The sequence below is a fragment of the Aotus nancymaae genome, unplaced genomic scaffold (genome assembly GCF_030222135.1).
Source record: "Aotus nancymaae isolate 86718 unplaced genomic scaffold, 86718_ANA_hifiasm-v0.15.2.pri h1tg000173l, whole genome shotgun sequence".
In the NCBI taxonomy this organism is placed as follows: Eukaryota; Metazoa; Chordata; class Mammalia; order Primates; family Aotidae; genus Aotus; species Aotus nancymaae.
The window spans coordinates 183,660-202,851 of NW_026988588.1; the positions used below are offsets into that span (position 1 = coordinate 183,660).

At 34.6% G+C, this 19,192-nt stretch overlaps 1 protein-coding gene across 18 annotated transcripts in view; it reads left to right on the forward strand.

Annotated features, from left to right (window-relative positions):
- Positions 1-19,192, forward strand: part of ZMYND11 (zinc finger MYND-type containing 11) — a 122,663-nt gene that overhangs the window by 70,599 nt on the left and 32,872 nt on the right. For 7 of the 18 annotated variants that reach the window (XM_012466957.2, XM_012466958.2, XM_021670715.2 and 4 more), the window contains one exon: positions 6,807-6,966. In XM_012466957.2, coding sequence (XP_012322380.1) covers positions 6,807-6,966 — 160 coding nt within the window. Of the gene's footprint in view, positions 1-6,806; positions 6,967-15,394; positions 15,440-18,084; positions 18,247-19,192 lie in introns of all 18 variants that reach the window. The other 11 variants (XM_021670712.2, XM_012466952.2, XM_064371788.1 and 8 more) reach the window with 2 other exon arrangements.

Here is a 19,192-nt window from a genome sequence, read left to right on the forward strand (position 1 = left end):
GAAGGCTTTAAGGTAGGTAATTACTTTCAGGAAATTATGGCTCATGAGATTTCTTACTTTGTAAAAATGTTAAATAATCAGTGGCTGTTAGCATGAAATAAATACACATGTATATGTATTTGTCTTGGAACTTTCAGAATAATCTCAGGGGAGGGGAAACAATGTAGGGCCCTATGGCTTGTGGCTTGGAGGCACTTGAGTACTCCGCAATCCATGGACGCTTGCACCCTGGGAGAGAGGAGAGCACTCTGGGGCGCCAGATGGTGGAAACCTGTGGGAATGGAAATGGATAGGGTGGGAGAACATGAGAAGGAAGTTATTGAAAATGGTCAGATAAATTGAATGTATACTTAAATATTAGACATTTACATGCCATTTTGTGACTTATGCTATTAAGTGAAATTAAAATAGCAGACTAGAAGGCCATTATAAGTGTATCTTACACCCAAATTGCTATGCTTTCTCTTTATTGGAAGAAGAAAAGTTTTTGTTATAGATTAAGTAGTTTATAAGAAAATGAGAGACCTGGAGTATCCTTTGCCTGAATTACTAGCAAACATATTTTCACATGATGCAAATCTGCCTAAGTACTTGATGATCAAAGAAAATGAATAATGAATTGGGACCCGTTGTTATATTTGAGGTATCGTATCAATCACTCAACCTTCAGAGTTTATTATTAATTCAAGAAAATCTTAAAACATGTTTGGCCTCTAATGTGCAGTAGGATCACATTACTCCCCTATATACTTAATAATTACATGTTCTTGCTCAGTTCTAACCATTTGCTTTACTTTTGAAGAAAAATGGATGTGAATCTCTCTGAATTTATTTCTTAAGAACATAGCAATATATGTATTTTTAAAGAATTTAGAGTGAGCAGGAAAAAATAAATTCATCACATTTAGACATTACTTTCAGCTTATATTTCTTGACACCACCATTATAAATAAGGAACACATGTTCTTAGCCCTTAGATGACACTTTTAATATGTACTAGATTAGTTATTTTTATTTTTTTGAGGTGGAGTTTTGCTTTTGTTGCCCAGGCTGGAGTGCAATGGCGTGATCTCAGCTCACTGCCACCTTCGTCTCCCAGGTTCAAGTGATTCTCCTTCCTCAGCCTCGCAAGTAACTGGGATTACAGGCATGCGCCACCATGCCCGGCTAATTTTGTATTTTTAGTAGACGGTGTTTCTCCATGTTGAGGCTGGTCTCGAACTCCCAACCTCAGGTGATCCGCCCACCTCAGCCTCCCAAAGTGCTGGGATTACAGGTGTGAGCCACAGCACCCGGCCTAGATCGGTTATTCTTTATTGTAATTTGCCTAAACTCAGACTTTCCATTCAGAAAACATAAAGTTATTAACTCCTTCATTATATTCTCAAGGTGCATCAGTATAGGAGGAAGCACTTAGTTTGCATCGTCATTCATGTGTTTCTAGGTGTGACTAATTTTTCAGCCACACCCTCTCCCGACCTTTGTCTCTATGAAGGGGCTCCCTGATTCCAACCTGCTCTTCATGGCGTACATCTTTTTTAGTCCTTCAAAGACCAAAGATAGAGATTCAAATGACCAGAATATATTCTTCTTTTAACTGATGTAATTTTACTTTGAACTAAGAAAATTGAGCCCAACGTGCTATGACTAACAACAAGGCAGAACTCGTGTGTGTGTGTTAATTCATGCTCTACAGTTGAGTGCATAGTGGCTAAGAAAACCCATTGTGTGAGTCTGTGGATAAAAATATATAAAGGAATAATAAAAGGCAATGCCATTTTCAAAAAACACTTAGCAAACTGGAAGGAAATATCCTCAATAAAAGCTGTGCACCAGAATCCTGTAGCAAGCATCATATTTGCATTTATATTTATCATTTTATATTCATAAGATATGTCTACCAATAACCATCCTCAAGAATCATGTTTAATGGTGAACTATTATAAGAATTCCCTACGAAATCTAAAACAAGATAAGGGTACCCACTGTTACTACTTGTGGTGTGCACTTTACTAGAAGTCCTAATCAGCTTGATAAGAAAAAACAAGTCCAATAGAATTTACAGATAAACCTGAAACTAGTAAGAGAGGTAAGCAAAGTCGCTTAGTAAATGCCAGCAACCACTAACCAGGAAATACTATGTAAAATAAAATCCCATTTTCAAAAGAAATAGTAAACGTAAAATATCTAGGAAAAACCCAAAAGATAGGTAAGAATCTTATGGATAAAAATTATAAAACCATATTAAAAACATAGAAAAAGATATAAATAAATGAACATATGTACCAGTTTCATCAGTGGATGTTCTCAAATTAGTTACGGAGATTTAATTATTTTTGTGGATTCTGGCAAACTGACTATAACGTGGACGAATATAGGACCAAGAAGAGCCACAATGAGTTTGAAAAGGAAGGAGGAGAACTCCCTAAGGCTGACAAGCTTATGTGGGAGCAGGAAACTTGTATGTTGCTAGAGGAATGGTAAATGGTAGCTACATTTTTAAAAGTAAAAGTAGTCTAGCTAATAGATGTAAACAAAATTCCAAGGGGCATACGGTGGGGAAAAAAGTCTTCTCCCATCTCTTGTTCCCTGAGCCCCTGTCAGCAGTTTCTGGAAGGAGTCAAGCTCTAGGACTCTTGTGCATATTATACAGTGTTTTGAGAAATAGTAATGTCTTATACCACGACTTTCAATAAATGTAATATAGAGCTTATGTCATCTTATCACCTATAACGTTGCCTCATTTCTTGTGAAAACAATATAATAATCCTCGGTACAGTTAACAGTTATTTAACCAATCCCCTAAAATGTATGTTGAGATTATTTCTAATTGTTTCTTGCTGCCAGCAATGCAAAAATCAATTTCCTTCTTTGTATGTGTGTTATTTCACACATGCCTAATAATTCTGTGGTTTTGTTGTTGGTTTTTAAGTCTATCTATCTACAATTTATGGATGCAGTCTAAGGTAGGGCTCCATCTCCTTTCCCATGTTAGATAACCAGTTTTCCCAGTGTCATGCACTGGTTAATCAATCTTTCCACCAATAATTTGAAATGTCACCTTTATTATAATGAAAATTCCCATTTGTTCTTTTTTTTTTTTTTGGCATCAGTAGCATTTCAGAATTTTCTTTACACAAATTTTGTCATTCTATTTTTTCCTGGAAATTTTATTTTTCTTACTGTTGTAAATAATTGAGGTTTGGTCTTCTTTTAAATCTTCTGTCTTTTTGGGTTCTATATATGAATGTTGTTAACCTTAATAAATTTGTTGGTATCCAAAGAAATTATTTAATTACTTACTTCATTAAAATTACTTAAAAGCATATCAGCTGATTTTCTTGGGTTTTCTAGATACATGATTTGCAGACTCCTTATCAATTTTTACAACTGTTTCAATTTATATTGGTTATAACCTTTGCAGAGTGTTAAGAAAAAGTGACAGCCACAGACATCTTTGAATATTCTTGATTAGGTTAAGGAAGCATTTACTCTTTCTTGTTTTGTTAGGGGCTAGGTGTTGAATTTTAATAAGTGCCTTTCAACATGTATCAAAATCTTTATGATTATTTTTGACCAATTAATGGAGTAAATTATATTTTTTAATTTCTTCATATTAAATCTTCCTTCAGTTCCTACAATTAAACATTTGGTCATTAGTATATTATTTTGATATTTGACTGTGTTAGTATTTATATATTTATATTTAATATTAGATTATATTAAAATATTTTATGTAGGACTTTTATATCAATATTTCTATAGGTCACTGATTTTCTTTGTCTATGCTATTTTGTGGGGTTTTCTTATTACATGTTAGATTTCTTGCTTTCCTATGATTGTGCACTGGAAGAGTCTGAGTCTCATTGGAGTTAACTGGTCATTATCAGTTTGACGGAAGTAACTTCCGATTATGTCCGTAGCTGATGTTTTTCTGGGGAAGCTCTTTGCAAACTTACTCTATTTATTTCTGTGGAACTTGGCCTTTTAAAGGTTCTATTTTGTTCTGTGTTCAGCTTTTGATCGTTTATTTTCTTATAAAATCATAGTGTTTATATTTTTGCATTGAACTGAACAAAGTAGTTGCTTCTATTCTAGTTTCCTTTTTATAGCTGTCTCCCTATAGACATTTCTTTCTTTGTATATTTGTGCTTTGTGTCTTCATGGTTGATTAAATTAGCCGATGATACCTCTTTTATTTTTCCCTAAGAGGGAGTTATTGGGCTAGGCATGGTACTTCATGCCTGTAATACTAGCACTTTGAGTGGCTGAGATGGGAAGATCACTTGAGGCTGGGAGTTTGAGACCACCCTGGGCAATGTAGTCAGACCATGTCTCTACAAAAAATTAAAAAGTTAGCCAAGTGTGGTAGTATGTGACTGTAGTCCCAGCTTCTCAGGAGGCTGAGGTGGGAGGGAGCGCTTGAGCACGGGAGGTCAAGGCTGCAGTGAGCCATGATTGTACTACTGTACTCAAGCCTGGGTGGCAGAGTGAGACTCTGTCTCAAAAAAAAGGAGGAGTTCCTGGATTCTACAAATTTTCTTTTTAACAGCACTGCTTTAGCTTTTCATTTAGATCTTTTGTAATTTTTAAGTAACCTTTTTGACTCAGTAGTTGTTTATGAGGGTTTTCTGGTTTTGTTTTTAATATCTGGTTTAATTTCACTGTGATTAACAGTGGTGTGTATCACTTTTGGAATCTGTTCAAGTCATCTTTGTGGTGATGTTGTGGTCAGTTGTTATGTATCATCTCTGGACCTATTAAAGGTATATTTTTTGGTTTCAGAATAAATGAACTAGATTTGTCTTATGATGATTTTTTTTTGTTTCAGAATATATCAACTAGATAAATAATAAATGAAAAATTAGGCCAGGCAAACTGGCTCATGCCTGTAATCCCAGAACTTTGGGAGACCAAGATAGGTGGATCACCTGAGTCAGGAGTTCAAGACTAGCCTGGCCAACATGATGAAACCTCATCTCTACTAAAAATACAAAAATTAGCCAGGCATGGTGGCCAGCACCTGTAGTCCCAGCTACAATGTTTTTATCATTTTGTTTTATCACTACGTAACATATTTTGTATGAGTTTATTAGGTAGCTTAGAAGTTTTTTTTGTGTTAAGGGTGATGTTTATGTATTTAAATAGTGCACTCAGTCCCTGAGATAGTTGTTCCCGACTCTTCACTGCGGGGGGCGAGGACATTAGCACATTTTCCCCTTCAACATCCTCCTTCCCCGCTTTCCAAACTCCAGTTGATTGTGCTGGTCTTGACCTTTATATCAAAATATATTTGTACCACTCTTACAAGATTGATCACTTACAGTCTTTTGACTATTAGTCAGCAAAGGTAACAAAACTAGTATGTTTGGACTGACTCCCACCTTCCTCCTCCTCAACCTCATTGGTATAGACATTGCCATCGTCAGGGCTAACGTTCTATTCTCTGATCATAATTCCTCCCTCTCTTTCAGTCTTAGTCTTTCTATTAACTGAATTGACAGAAACAGCAGGCAGTTTTAGAAAGTAAGCTATTTCTTAAACAAGAAAAAGTTACCTTCCACAGTGATCGTCATTAGTCCTTTTGCTGGAGTTTGCTAGTTTTCTTTGTTAAAATTCATCCTCTGAGTTTAGAAGGCCCAACAACGCTGAGTTTTTGCATTTTCAAAATTATTTGTTGTTTTGATGTTTGAATGACAGACTAATTGGATATAAAATTCTTGTATCCTACTTTATTTCCTTGAGCACTTATGAGGCATTACTTCCCTTAATTCTAGCATGTAATGTTTCTCTGGAGAAATCCGAGACCAGTCTGATTTAGCTCACACTATGTTTTTTATCTGGATCCAAATACCTCTTGGAAGTTTAGTGGTTAACTGGAGATAAAGATAGATACATTTATTTATATATATACACACACATACAAACATATATTTATACACACACACACACACACACACACAGAGATCAATCAGTGTTGATGTTTGTTTGGAGGAGAATGGAAAATGTCACAAATCCAACTCTGTAGAATTTATTTCTTTATTAAACAAAAAAGATACAAAGCAAATATGCCAAATATTAACATGAGTTAAATGTAGTTGGTGAATACAAAGGAATCTGCAATATCATTCTCAGTGATCCAAGGTGTGTTGGAAATATTTCACTTTTTTGTTTTAAAAAAAATACCTTGTAACTATAAGTCAGGGAATGTTTGTGTGCTTCAGTGACTCAGTTTTAAATATATTTCATTGAAAATCACATTTTTGCCTGATTGATCACAACATGCATCCATGTTTTCCTTGTATGTTGACAAGCACTCATGTAATTTCTGAATTTTCTCTGGTGTCATTTCCTAAGTTTTGGGTAAAAGTATTACAAAATATGTTTGTAATTCTAAAGTCTTATGGTTGTGGATTATAAAATTCTAAATGTAGAATCTGTAGAGTAGAAGTTAGTGGTAATTGCTCCAGAGAGTAAAACTAAATGGGATGTTCAACTAAAATCTCTTAAGTGATTTATATTTGCTGATTTGTGACTATTTTGAACATATCTTGCTCTAACCATTACAGAATACAATTTGAGTTTAAAATAGCATGATAATTGGAGGAGATGCATATTGAAGATTTTTTCTTTCTTTTCTATTTATCTTGTTTGTTCTTTCATTATCTTGTTCTTTATCTCAACAGGATTCTCATAAATACAAGTCATAATGAAAGAGAAACAGATTACCTCCATTTTCTTATTTTCATTCAGTTTTAGTTTTCACTACTAAAGGATTTTTAAATTTGTTTTTTCTCTGTGTTCAGGTATATGTCTCGAGTCCACGGTATGCATCCTAAAGAGACCACCCGTCAGCTGAGCTTAGCTGTGAAAGATGGTCTTATTGTTGAAACTCTAACAGTGGGCTGCAAAGGTTCAAAAGCTGGTATTGAACAAGAAGGATATTGGTTGCCAGGAGATGAGATTGTAAGTACATTTTATTTGATAAATGTAGAGATGTGAACTTGTAGCTTTTAAACATTATTTAGATACAACCTATTGGAAATCATTTTCAGAAGTTTAATAATATTTTAACATTTTTATCAACATTAACGCTCTACGTTGCTAATATGGATACTTTCCTTACTAATTGTTTAGGAGATGACTCACTTTTACAAAGATCATGCTTCTCTATATATTACCTTGAACCTAAAAAATAAAGCAAACCAAAGCTCTTTAGATATACCCACACTTAATGGCATTCCTAAATGTTTTCTTCAATTAATGTTAGCAAAAAACGTTTCCATGTCAGATAATGTTGATACCATCTAAATAGATAAAAGGGGATGAAATGTCTTCTTGGGGAAACAATCTCAGTTCAGGTGGCATGGTGTCAGAGCCCAGAAGCAGGCTTCAGTAGGGATTTTGTTGCAGAGTACAAAGGTTCCAAATGTTAAGTTCCCCTGGCCAGTATCTACATTGACTGATGATGATTGCAGGTTTCATGTACGGGAACAGAAATCGAATAGGAAAGACAGAACATTAATTCTCTTTACATTTTTACCTACTTCTCATTTGACTCTTCTTTTAAATGTTGACATTTTAATCTTCTATTTCCTTTCATTATGTACCTTTAAACTCAGAGGCACATATCGAAGTACATTTTTTTCTTATGTAAACATTGATTTCATGTGTAATATTTCTATCTCTTATCTCTTTTGGTATTTTTAATACCTTGATTAGAAATGTCTTAATTTTTACAAAGAAACATCATTTAAGATGATAGGTTTCAAATATAACAGATGTGGCCAAGTGTGATGGCTCATGCCTGTAGTCCTAGCACTTTGGAAGGCTGGAGCAGGAGGATAACTTAAGCCCAGGAGTTCGACCCCAGACTGGGCAACATAGCAAGATGCCATCTCTAAAAAATAAAAATAAAATAAAAAATTAGCTGGGTGTGGTGGCACATGCCCGTAGCACCAGATAAAAGGGGATGAAACGTCTTCTTAGGGAAACAGTCTAAGTTCAGGTGACATGGTGTCAGAGCCCAGAAGCAGGCTGAAGTAGGAAGATCACCAGAAGGTAGCACCAGAAGGCTGAGGTAGGAAGATCACCTGAGCCCAGGAGTTTAGGGCTGCAATGAGCTATGATCATGCCACTGCACTCCAGCCTAGGTGACAGAGCAAGACCCTGTCTCTTAAAAAAAAATATCTGTAGATACAGATAGACGTATCCCTTTCAAAAATCTATCCCTTTCTATAGATTTAGTTTTCGAAAGGGATAGATTTAGTAATTGACGACGTTGAGCGTGTTTTATCATAAATTCTCTAAAATCTAAAATTATAAAAATGATGGAGAATCTTATAATTGGATCTTGGTGGAAAAATTTTCCAAAAAGATTTGAGTTTATTTTCTTTTCTGGCCCTACAGCAGATGAGCCAACAAACATACAAACCTGTCAAGCCTGACAGCAGTAAACTAACTAGCACAGTGCCTGTGGGAAGGTGGTCCACAGCAACAGCTGTGATAAATTGTAAACTTAGAAAAGGTGTTCACTTTTTTAACATTGTTTTTGTCAATTTAATCTGCACCTTCAAAGCTTCAGGAAAGAAAATTCACATTCTCCAGCAACAGAAAACGTGGAAGAAAAAACCTTTGCTTTCGTAATTTCATTTGTGTACTGGAAGTATTCTTGAAAAGTTAAGTGGAAATAAGTATATAAGAACAATTTTTCTATTGAGTTTCCTTACAGAAAAGTAAAGCTTTCCTACCAGTGAAGAAACTTAGGGTGCTAAGACATAATAAAAATGATGTTAAGTGATATAAATCTATTGTCTCAGGTATTTAAAGGAGGGCCATTAATTGTTGATAGCTTATCATATACTCAGAATAATCCAGATAATGTAAAATTTATAATCCTAAAACACTTAGAAATTTATAGACAGTATAGAAGACTATACTGATAATTTCCAAGGTTTATATAGTAATTAACTAATAGTAAGTGCAACTTAATCTATAGGATTTTGGTTTGTGGATCATGTGTACCTTTTTTCATAAAGTGATTTTATTTCTCTTTACTGTTTAGATTGGTACTCTTCCATATGCTTTCTTCCTCCTCAGGTTGAAGTTTTTTGTTTAATTCAACCAGTTATTAATGAGCACATTATATTTTCACCACTGTTAGGTCTTACGTTTTGTTTTTTATTTCTAGATGTTCTTCTTGCATATATTTATAGAATAAACCTTTTTTCTTCTGTCTAGATAAAATATTATATGTAAACCAAACATAGTATACAGTTTAATTCTGATTGTTCTTTCCTGCATACATTTTTATTTTAAATATGGCTTTATGATATAAGCACAACTGAATATATCAAAGTTTTGCCTGGTTTATAAAATATGTAAATTTAAATTTATTAAATGCAATGTAAATATATTGTTTTAAAAAATTAAATGTAAATTTACAATTCAGAGGTAACGTAGTTTATTAGAAAGATGTAAGACCTCATATGTCACAAATAAACGGGTTTCAGATCCAATTCAAGCCGTTAGTTATGTGACCTTGAGGAAATTTCTTAGCCTCTTTGATTCTCAGCCCTCAGCTGTAATATGGGCATATTAATGTATATTTCACTTGATTGTTTGAAGGATTAAATGAGATTATATACATAAAGTATGTAACCAGGTACTCAAAGCAAGTTTTTGACCAATGAGTAAAGATCCTTACAACAAAAAATACCTATATGTAATACAGTAAAAGCACATTAGTTTCTTACTAACCATACAAGCAAAAATTCTAATCAGGATCTTTTTACTTTTCAACCTGTATTCTCAAACACAAGACTTATAAAGAGGTTTTTCATTAGAACACTGGATCTTTATTTAAAGTTTAAAATAATGGGACAAATTACATGTATATTTTGTTACCTTGGCTGGGGTCCCACTTGGCTACTCAGTAGCCGTCTATGTGCCACAGTTTTCATGCCCTGGTAACACTCTACAAGGACATACTAATTAACCATTTCCCACTAGGCACAGCACATGCATCTTGTGCTGACCAGCTTTGTGTACTTTTTTAAATGTATGGCCAGTGCATGCAGGCCATCGCGTATGGGGGTGCCAGATGTTAACTGAACAATTTAGGAAGTCCCATCCACATCACAGACATAGTATATTTGCATATTTATTCAACAGTCGCTACTGCATTTATTCTAATAAATGAACATAAAACAAAAGAGTGTCTTATGGAAGGGCCATCTTTTCTAATTTGCACATAGGTGTTCTGTGGCCTAATGACTGTCCTGCATGCCAGCATTTGAGTCTGGGACCCATTCTTTATAGTTTTACCACCTTGTGTATAAGATGAATCACTTTGATGTCTCTAAAAACTTAACTTTTTAAATTGAAAGATGTATGTTGTTATTTATCCATTCATCAAGAAAGGAATACGTCAAGTAGATGTATATGGCCTTAGGAAGGGAAGGCATAGGATGTTTTTGGTTATCTATTTTTAAATGTTTAAGTCAAAGTTACAAATACTCTTTACTTAGGCAGTTCTGTTACTTTAAAAATGGGTGGTAAAGCTCTTTTTTTTCCTCTGTTATCTCTAAAAATTGCTGTAAGCTCACGTGGGGAAAAGGTATATTTATCTTGATAAGTCCCACAAGTTCTATCTCCTGAGATAACTTTGTATCAGCAAAGAGGCTAGAGTCTTGTCTTCAGTTCCACAATTCTGGTGAGAAAGAGAAGGTAGACGAAAGTGTAGTTTTCTCTGTGCTGCCTGTCAGTGATGGAATTTAAAAGTCAGGGTTTGTTGCTGTTACATTTTTTATTCCCCTCTGCTACTTTTTTTTCAATGTTTATTTTTAAAAATTTGAAACAGTTGAGAAATATGCATATATTGAACAAGATTATTTTTTACAATCTAGCAATCATGTAACAAAAGCCTAACTATAATATGTCAGCATATAATTATAAATAATCCAAGTCGAAGCCTATATATTTTAAGTCCAAGATCGTGACCTCATGGTGCTGAGATTCCTTCTTCTAGACTGCAGTTATTTTAGGTATTTTGGGACGCTGATCTCAGCCACTGTTTGTAGCCCTCCACGTAAGTGATAATTCATTTGGAGAAACTGTGTAATTAGGTAGCGTATAAGCATCTTCATGGTAATGTTTTAAATATGTCCATATGAGATGGTAGAATGAAAAAGTAATTGCTTAAAATAAGGCCACTCCCAATTTTAAATGGTTTGCTCAAATATTAGTCAAACAAACAGAAGTTACATACCGAGGAGCCAGGTGTGATGGCACACACCTGTAGTCCCAGCTACTTGAGAGGCTGCGATGGGAGGATTGCCTGAGCCCAGGAGTTTGAGTATAGCCTGGGCAACATAGCAAGACTTGTCTCTTTGAAAAGTAAATGCATAAAAAAGTGTGTGTGCCAACTAGTTTTTAAAATGACAAACTACACTTCTGTAAATTTTGTATGGTCATCTCATACTTCCAGATTGGTCTGTCATTACTTTTTACTCATAGGGTCCACATAATTCATTTAAAGGTATTTTCACAAGTTTTTACAATTATATTGGGAAAAGATCATAAGACCAGGGCACTGAGTGAAATTGTAATATCTGGTCATTCAATGTTTTGTTATTTCAGGACTTTTTTCTTTTGATTTTTACAAAGAAATGCTACATGTCCTTGTAGGCTCATAGCTTGCTTCATCTGCTTACTCTAGAGAAATACACATTGGATGGCTGCATTAAACTCGTATTTCTTCATAGTATTTCAGCGCCTTTATTCTTAAAATGTGAGAAGTATATTTCTTGGACAGATTTTTGCCATCTGCTGGGCTAAGTTACATTTGGTATTTAGTAGCTCCCTGTAATAAATATAAGTTAATATCTTATGAGTTATGCTTTTAAACAATAAGATACTCACTAAAGATGAGATGGTCTTACCAAAGTCTTTAATGTAATACAGTAAGGCAGGTCACACTGAATTATGGATCATTTGCAGATAAAGCATATCAAATATGTCATTTGAAACTGAGACAGTTAATGTTAATTTGGTGACTTTCAACTTTATTCACACCCTCAGCACAAAGCTAGAATATTATTTGACAGATACTTTTGATCTCACATTAAATAATTTGATCACAATTGTTGAGGATGACTTAAAAACATTAAAAAATGATGTTTGCTGTAAAACTACTTCTCCCTTTACTTACCTACCAAATTTGGTCTCACAGCCTCATTTCTTTGTCAATGCCAGGACAAAAATAATGTATGAGTTTAGGTACCACAGTTTACACTTTTGGTTAGAGTCCTTCTGCCAGTGTGTTTTCTGCTTCTGACTGACTCAAGAGCAGCTGCACACATGAGCTCAGGTGTTGGTTCTGTGTCCTGCCTCCATTTGAGTACTTTCTTTTCACATGCTCCAGCTGGTACTGCCTATGAGAAGGATGCCTCGGGGCATCTTTTTTTTTTTTTTTTTTTGAGACGGAGTCTTTCTTTGTTACCCAGGCTGGAGTGCAGTGGCACAATCACAGCTCACTACAGCCTTGACCTCCTGGGCTCAAGCAATCCTCCTGCCTCAGCCTCTGAAGTAGCTGGGACTACAGGCATGCGCTACCACACCCAGCTAATTTTTTTTTTTTTTTTTTTTTTTTGTAGAGACAGGGACAGGCTATGTTGTCTAGGATGGTCTTGAACTCCTGGCTTCAAGTGATCCTCCTGCCTCAGTGACCCAAAGTGCTGGAATTGCAGTCATGAGTTACCATGGCTGTATCTTTTTAAATGAAAAGGTAGACTTCTGTATCTTTTGCTTTTTCTCATTTAAGGCTTTTGACACATATTTAAAAAGCGCAATTAATGAAAGTACATATTTTGTGACTTATTAAAGAGATTAACCTATTATATTGGGGATAAACAGACTTAAATCTTAATTTACACAGGGGCAAGATAGACACTTCTTTTCTATCATCTGTTCCTCCCATCTCAAAATGCCCATTCTACAAGAAGTTTTTGGTTATATTTCTCTTAAAATTTAGCTTAGCTCACATCTTTCAGATAAGAGGCAGGACTGGAATTGATGACCTTATTCGTCAGAACTAACACCATAAGCAGCCATGGCAAGCAGTGGCTCCTATGAGTTGTTCTAGAGAAAAATACTATGCGAGGCTCAATTCAAACTGGCTTGACTCCCCCAACCCCACAACCCTTTTCATATAGCATATTACAGTAAGAATTTCTTTTTAAGTTTTAGGTCTTTGTCTTTTTCTTGATATAATTACAGTTACGATAGTTGTCATAAATTAATCAATCATATGTTTTAAGTGCCTTTAGGGAAAAATTTGATACCTCCTGGATACTGTTGATTCATTTAATGTAAAATATACCTTTTGTTAATTTTTAATTTTTATGGATAGGTATATATGTTTATGGGGTGTGAGATATAACTTATTCTATTTGTGTTACGTGCAGAACCACGTATTTCTTCCAAATGTCCATTCCCTATCTTAGTTACAAAAATATCATTCATTTACCAAGTAAAGTATTGGTGATTATTAGAAATCATTTATACTCTGGTTCTATGTGCATTTAAACTATAATATACTTGCACTTAGAAATTATTTTTGCTTTGGTAAAGAATTTCCTTTTTATTCAATAGTATTTTTGGGTCATGCTGTCTTGTAATACTATTTTAAGTTTATTTTGATTCTATGTGTATATGTTTCTTTTTTTTCTTCTGTCTAAATTCTGTTGCACTAAGCAATGTTGTAATATTTTTATTTTAACTATAAGTAATATTTAAAATTACTGGAAATATGTAACCATCAGATTATTATCTCCTAATGATTAACAGAATGAGTTAATTAAGCTAAACCTAGAATTGTAGAGAAATATTTTTACATTACATCTACATTAATATACTATCTCAGACACACACACTTGCTTGTATAATATTTACTCATTAAGTAGAAAGAGGAAATTACTTTAAAACTAAAAATTGCTTTTGGATTATTGATGAGGGTGGATTATACTTTAGAACACTTTATTCTAACAGTTCTTCCATACATCTCCCTTCTAACTTGACTGAGCAACTGTCTTTCTGTGCTTCAGTTTGGTGTCTAAATCAGAGTTAATATTTCTTGCCCTGTCTAGCATATAGAAGCATTGTGGGCTGGGCACGGTGGCTCACACCTGTAATCCTAGCACTTTGGGAGACCGAGGTGGGTGGATTACCTGAGGTCAGGAGTTTGATACCAGCCTGGGCAACGTGGAAAAATCCTGTCTCTACTAAATGTACAAAAAATAAGCTGGGTGTGATGGCTGGCGTATGCCTGTAATTCCAGCTACTTGGGAGGCTGTGGCAAGAGAGAATTGCTGGAACCCGAGAGGAGGAGGTTGCAGTGAGCCAAGATCTTGCCATTGCACTCCAGCCTGGGTGACAGAGTGAGATTCTGTCTCAAAAAAAAAAAAAAAAAAAGCATTGTGAAATACAGATGTGATAATGAATTTTAAAATGCCTAGCAGAGAAATGTGCACACATACATAATTATAAACATGTTATATCATTTTGTGACTTGGTCAGTTTCTGCTCTGTGCACTGATAGATAATAATAAGAGCACTTCCTGGGTGCTCAAATGGTGCCAGGCACTCCTGTAAGGACTGTCTGTGTATTAACTCATTTGATTCATAGAAAAACCCTGTAGACTAGGTACTATCATTTTGTTCACTTTGCAGATAGAAAATGACACACAGAGAAGTTAAGCATTCTGCCCAAGATTATACAGCTGTGAATGCCAGGGACAGGATATGAACCAGTCTAGCTCTAGAGTCTTAACCAAATGCTGTATGAATGACAGAGACTTAAATCAGTAGGCTGCTGCTAGATGTGGATTTTTCTACTAGATTCTGAGGACAGCCTGTATAAATTTCATATCATGGTGAGTTATTCAGTTGTCCACACTCACATTCATCATTTTGGGTTTTTAAAGAATCTAGTTGAACCAGTTTTAAATCAGTAAGACATACATTCATATCTTCTACAAGTATGTGCAATAATGGCACTGAATTTATTTATTAGCAAAATATTTTTCTAACATCATTATGTTTTTCATGATACATTGGGGAGAGATTTTCTCTATGTCCATTTGTAGCTTTTGTGTTTGTTAGTTGAAAAGTTTCCTCTGCAACTAGTAATGACTCTTATGTTTGCATACTTCTGTCTTTTCATTATTGATTAGCACATTGATTATCAGTTAATATCATCTGCAAAATAGTGTAAGTCATCTAGGAAATAATAAACAGTTTGACCATGTGTGAAATCCCTTTAGCCCTGTGTATTACCTGATATTTAGCAAAGTTAAGTAGTGAGACCAAGATTATTTTGTTTTTATTTTGAAAGGCCTACAGTATGCAGCCTTTCTCCAGGACAGCAGCCCCAAACAAGGTGAACTAATTTTGCACTGTTATTTTACTATAAATCTGCTTTATTTTTTGTATGATATTTCTCTTTTACCATAGGTTAGCTTAGTTAACTCTTGCTAGATTTGTTTGTTAAAACCATACCATCTTTACATTGCTTCTAGTTTTGAATTTCATGCTAGTAGATTTGCTATTTAAAAGCTTTCTTGTTTCGAACTGGCATTTCACATATGCTGTTACTCAGGCTATCTCTAGAGTAGCTGATGACATGATGGAATCCAGTGAAAATGCAAACTTAGCTTTTTGGCATACTTGTTTGAATGTTAGTCAAAAGCACTATGTAAATGAGTTCTACTTACCAAAAGATGAATTGTAGGCAACCTGTCCTATAATAAACATGCCTGTATGATTCATAACTCAGGAAAATGTTTCCTGTATTCAGAGTCTAATAACTTTTGAACTTTTGCATGTTTTGCATATTCTGAACAGCTATTGCCATGATAAGAGAATGGACAGCACTGCCTCCCCAGCCCATACGTTCTGAGAATGGAGTTGGTTATATGACAGCATATAAATGTGTCCAGGTGTTTCTCTTTTACTTAATTTGAGTTATACGTTCACTTCTATAATTGGTTATGAAAAAGTAGGTCAAGAGTTAAACATCCTATCAAAGGAAGATTCATTTTTATCTTTATTTCATGGGCGGATGGGGAAAGGGTAGGGATGTAAAGGGGTAGAGGTAATATGGAGAGGCCAGAGGTATGCACAGGAATTATACTCTTGCTTCCCTCTGTTAATTAGCCTGATAACTACTATAATAGTTTGCCCAAAATATCAAGATGAATTAATGTAAAAAATTCAAATGATGAAAATGGCAATTTCTGTTTTTAATATTGAGTCAAATATAAGCCACCAAAATCCCTTAAGATTATTTTAAAACAGCTATGATTATGAAGAAAATATTCTGAAATAAAGAGTACTGTTAATTAAAAGTAGAATATCTTATTTCCACCAAAACCTAATTTGTCAATGATTTTTAATACAATAATTGATAAATTGAAATAGCTAAAATGCATCTTACATATGAGCCATCTCAAATGGATACATCAATGATGACTGCTTTAATACAGCCAAGCACCACACACATATATTGTTGTCTGTGTGATGCCACTGTGCCCAGCTTTGTGGGGTACAGAATTTTCTGCCATGTGCCCATCAGGGTTTTATGTAAAATCTATATTTTAAGATTCCAGCCCAACTGAAATTACTCTACCAAAGGAAGTTTGCGGAGTGTATATATCTGTAGCAAATACCTAACAGTGGTCATTGTCTTTTTCTTTATTACTTTGGTCAACAACGACTGCCAGTTGCTTAAAAAGCAAACCAGGGAGTTTACATTTTTGCAGGATTTACTACTGCACTTTAGTCATGACTCTGGATGTGGGTTGGAAGACGTGAATTTTTGAACATTCATGTATCTCTTCTCTTTTGAAGGACTGGGTAGTGGTACTCAGAGATGATCAAGCAGTAATGTGTTTGAACCTACAAAGAAGTTGCTGCTTATGGAGTGAGTGCTACATGGAAGCCCATTTATTGTGAGAGTGTTGACATCAGAGAAAACAGTAAAGCTGTTCCACCTTGAAAATAGTATAGATGATAGTTTATAGAAATAAAATTGATGGTGGAATCCAAATTTGGAATGCCAGGGTCCCCACTGGAAGTGGCCCTGTTTATACTAACTGTGGACTTTGCCCTTGTTCATTTGGTTACCACATCTACAAATAAAATTGAGAATTAACCCATCACTCTTAGCATACATGTATTTTAAGAAAAGCTAAGAGTATTATTTATGAAGAATGAATTCTAAACTAAGAAAACTTCCAACAGTCTTCTTGTATATATTTAAATGGCACTGGCTGTGCAAAACAAAAGGTGTCAAAAATAAGAACATGTTGAAGAATGCCTGTGTACCTGCAGTTGTGTTCTTTTCTTTCTAGGAAGAGCCCTAATCAGGAAATAAGCCTACTTCCTTTTTTTGTTTTCTGTGATAATCTCCCTTGGATAATGTGATTAAACCTTTAGTTTCACAGTTTCAGTTTATTTTCCCAAATTCAGCAGCTCTGAAAATCTGACAAACTATCAGAACATGGACACTCTGATTAATAGTTATTTTCAATAAAACATCCAGTACCACAGATGAGAAGATAAGAATAGTGAGCATCACCTTATGACTATTCGCTCTGTTCCCACAGTGTCAAGGACTGTTATATACGTATATTTAGAGCAGAGCAAAACAAAGGTTTGTTTATTTGAAATACTAAGCTATAGGTTGGTTTGGGGTTCTCAGTTTACTGAAGATATTATTCCTTAGATTATATTTTTAAATGAAAGATAATGTTAGAACCGGAGTTGACTTTGGACTTACTTCATTTTGGACTGGTTTTGCTATCCGATGATCTTAAGATATTTCTGAATATTAACCACTGTTTAGGAAAGATTTTAAAATTTAAAGCAGCAACTTCTAGGTATTTTCCCTCTTGTTTTTAAACAGTAAATGTCTTAAAATTGTTTATGATGCCTAACTTCTGATGGACATTAGTTTCAATTTTGTTCTTAGTCATTGCAGATATTGACAAAATGTCATACAAAATTATTTTGTATTTTTTGTAGGACTGGGAAACAGAAAATCATGACTGGTATTGTTTTGAATGCCATTTGCCTGGAGAGGTGTTGATATGTGACCTGTGTTTTCGTGTGTATCATTCCAAGTGTTTGTCTGATGAGTTCAGGCTTAGAGACAGCAGTAGTCCCTGGCAGTGCCCAGTTTGCAGGGTGAGTACCTATGAGCTTTCCTGTGCTGGTTAGAGGGTTGGAATTAATTCATAATAGCTTCAAAAAGATATCCCAGGTGGTCTTGCCAGGTGAATGGATAAAGGACTGGAGGGTGGGGGTTACCGAATGAAATGATGATCTTGATACTACAAATGGACATCACAGAACACATACCATATTTCAGGGTGTGGATTTTAGAAAGTTTTAACCACATAAAATATCCTCTTCCCTTCCCTTACCTGCCTCTGGCTTATCTGACTACTTTAATGGATAGCCTTTGGACATCAGAAATACAAAACCTACTAACATCTGTTCAGTAACGACTTTGTAATAAACTGTACAATTTATGGTATTCAGGAAACACAGTTAGCAAAAGGCATATTGTTGGAGGCATTCTTTATCTATTTCCCATTTTGTATCCATGTAATGTTGGCTTTATTTTTGTCATACCATGAGTTAGTTTGTTTTTTTGCTTACATTTTATTTGGAGGGTGGAGGGATGAGACATTGTGTATAAAGAATTCCAATTATTATTTTTTTTTAAGTAAAATGAAATTGCCTAGTAGGTAAAATAGGTACTTTCCACAATGACTTTTATTCATTTACCCCACTGAGGAATATACATACTGTGATTGTTAGTTGCAGAATGTGGTATGTATGTGTATACGAGTGATATGTGGTGACTGAATATTACATTACATATGACATTAAGGCAATAAGTAAGGAATTATTTGATTGCAACCACTATTATTTTATACTTGCTATTATTAAAGTATTTATTTAGAACCATGCACATCGTCCAGATTACTCCTGAATTCCAGTTTCTGAACGTGCTTGAATAATTTAAATGTTTCTTTACTTTTTCAAAAAAATTCTTTCATAATTTTTTCTCTCTTTGGCATCAGTCAAAAATTTCCTGTTAGCATGATGAGCAGACTACAGTCTA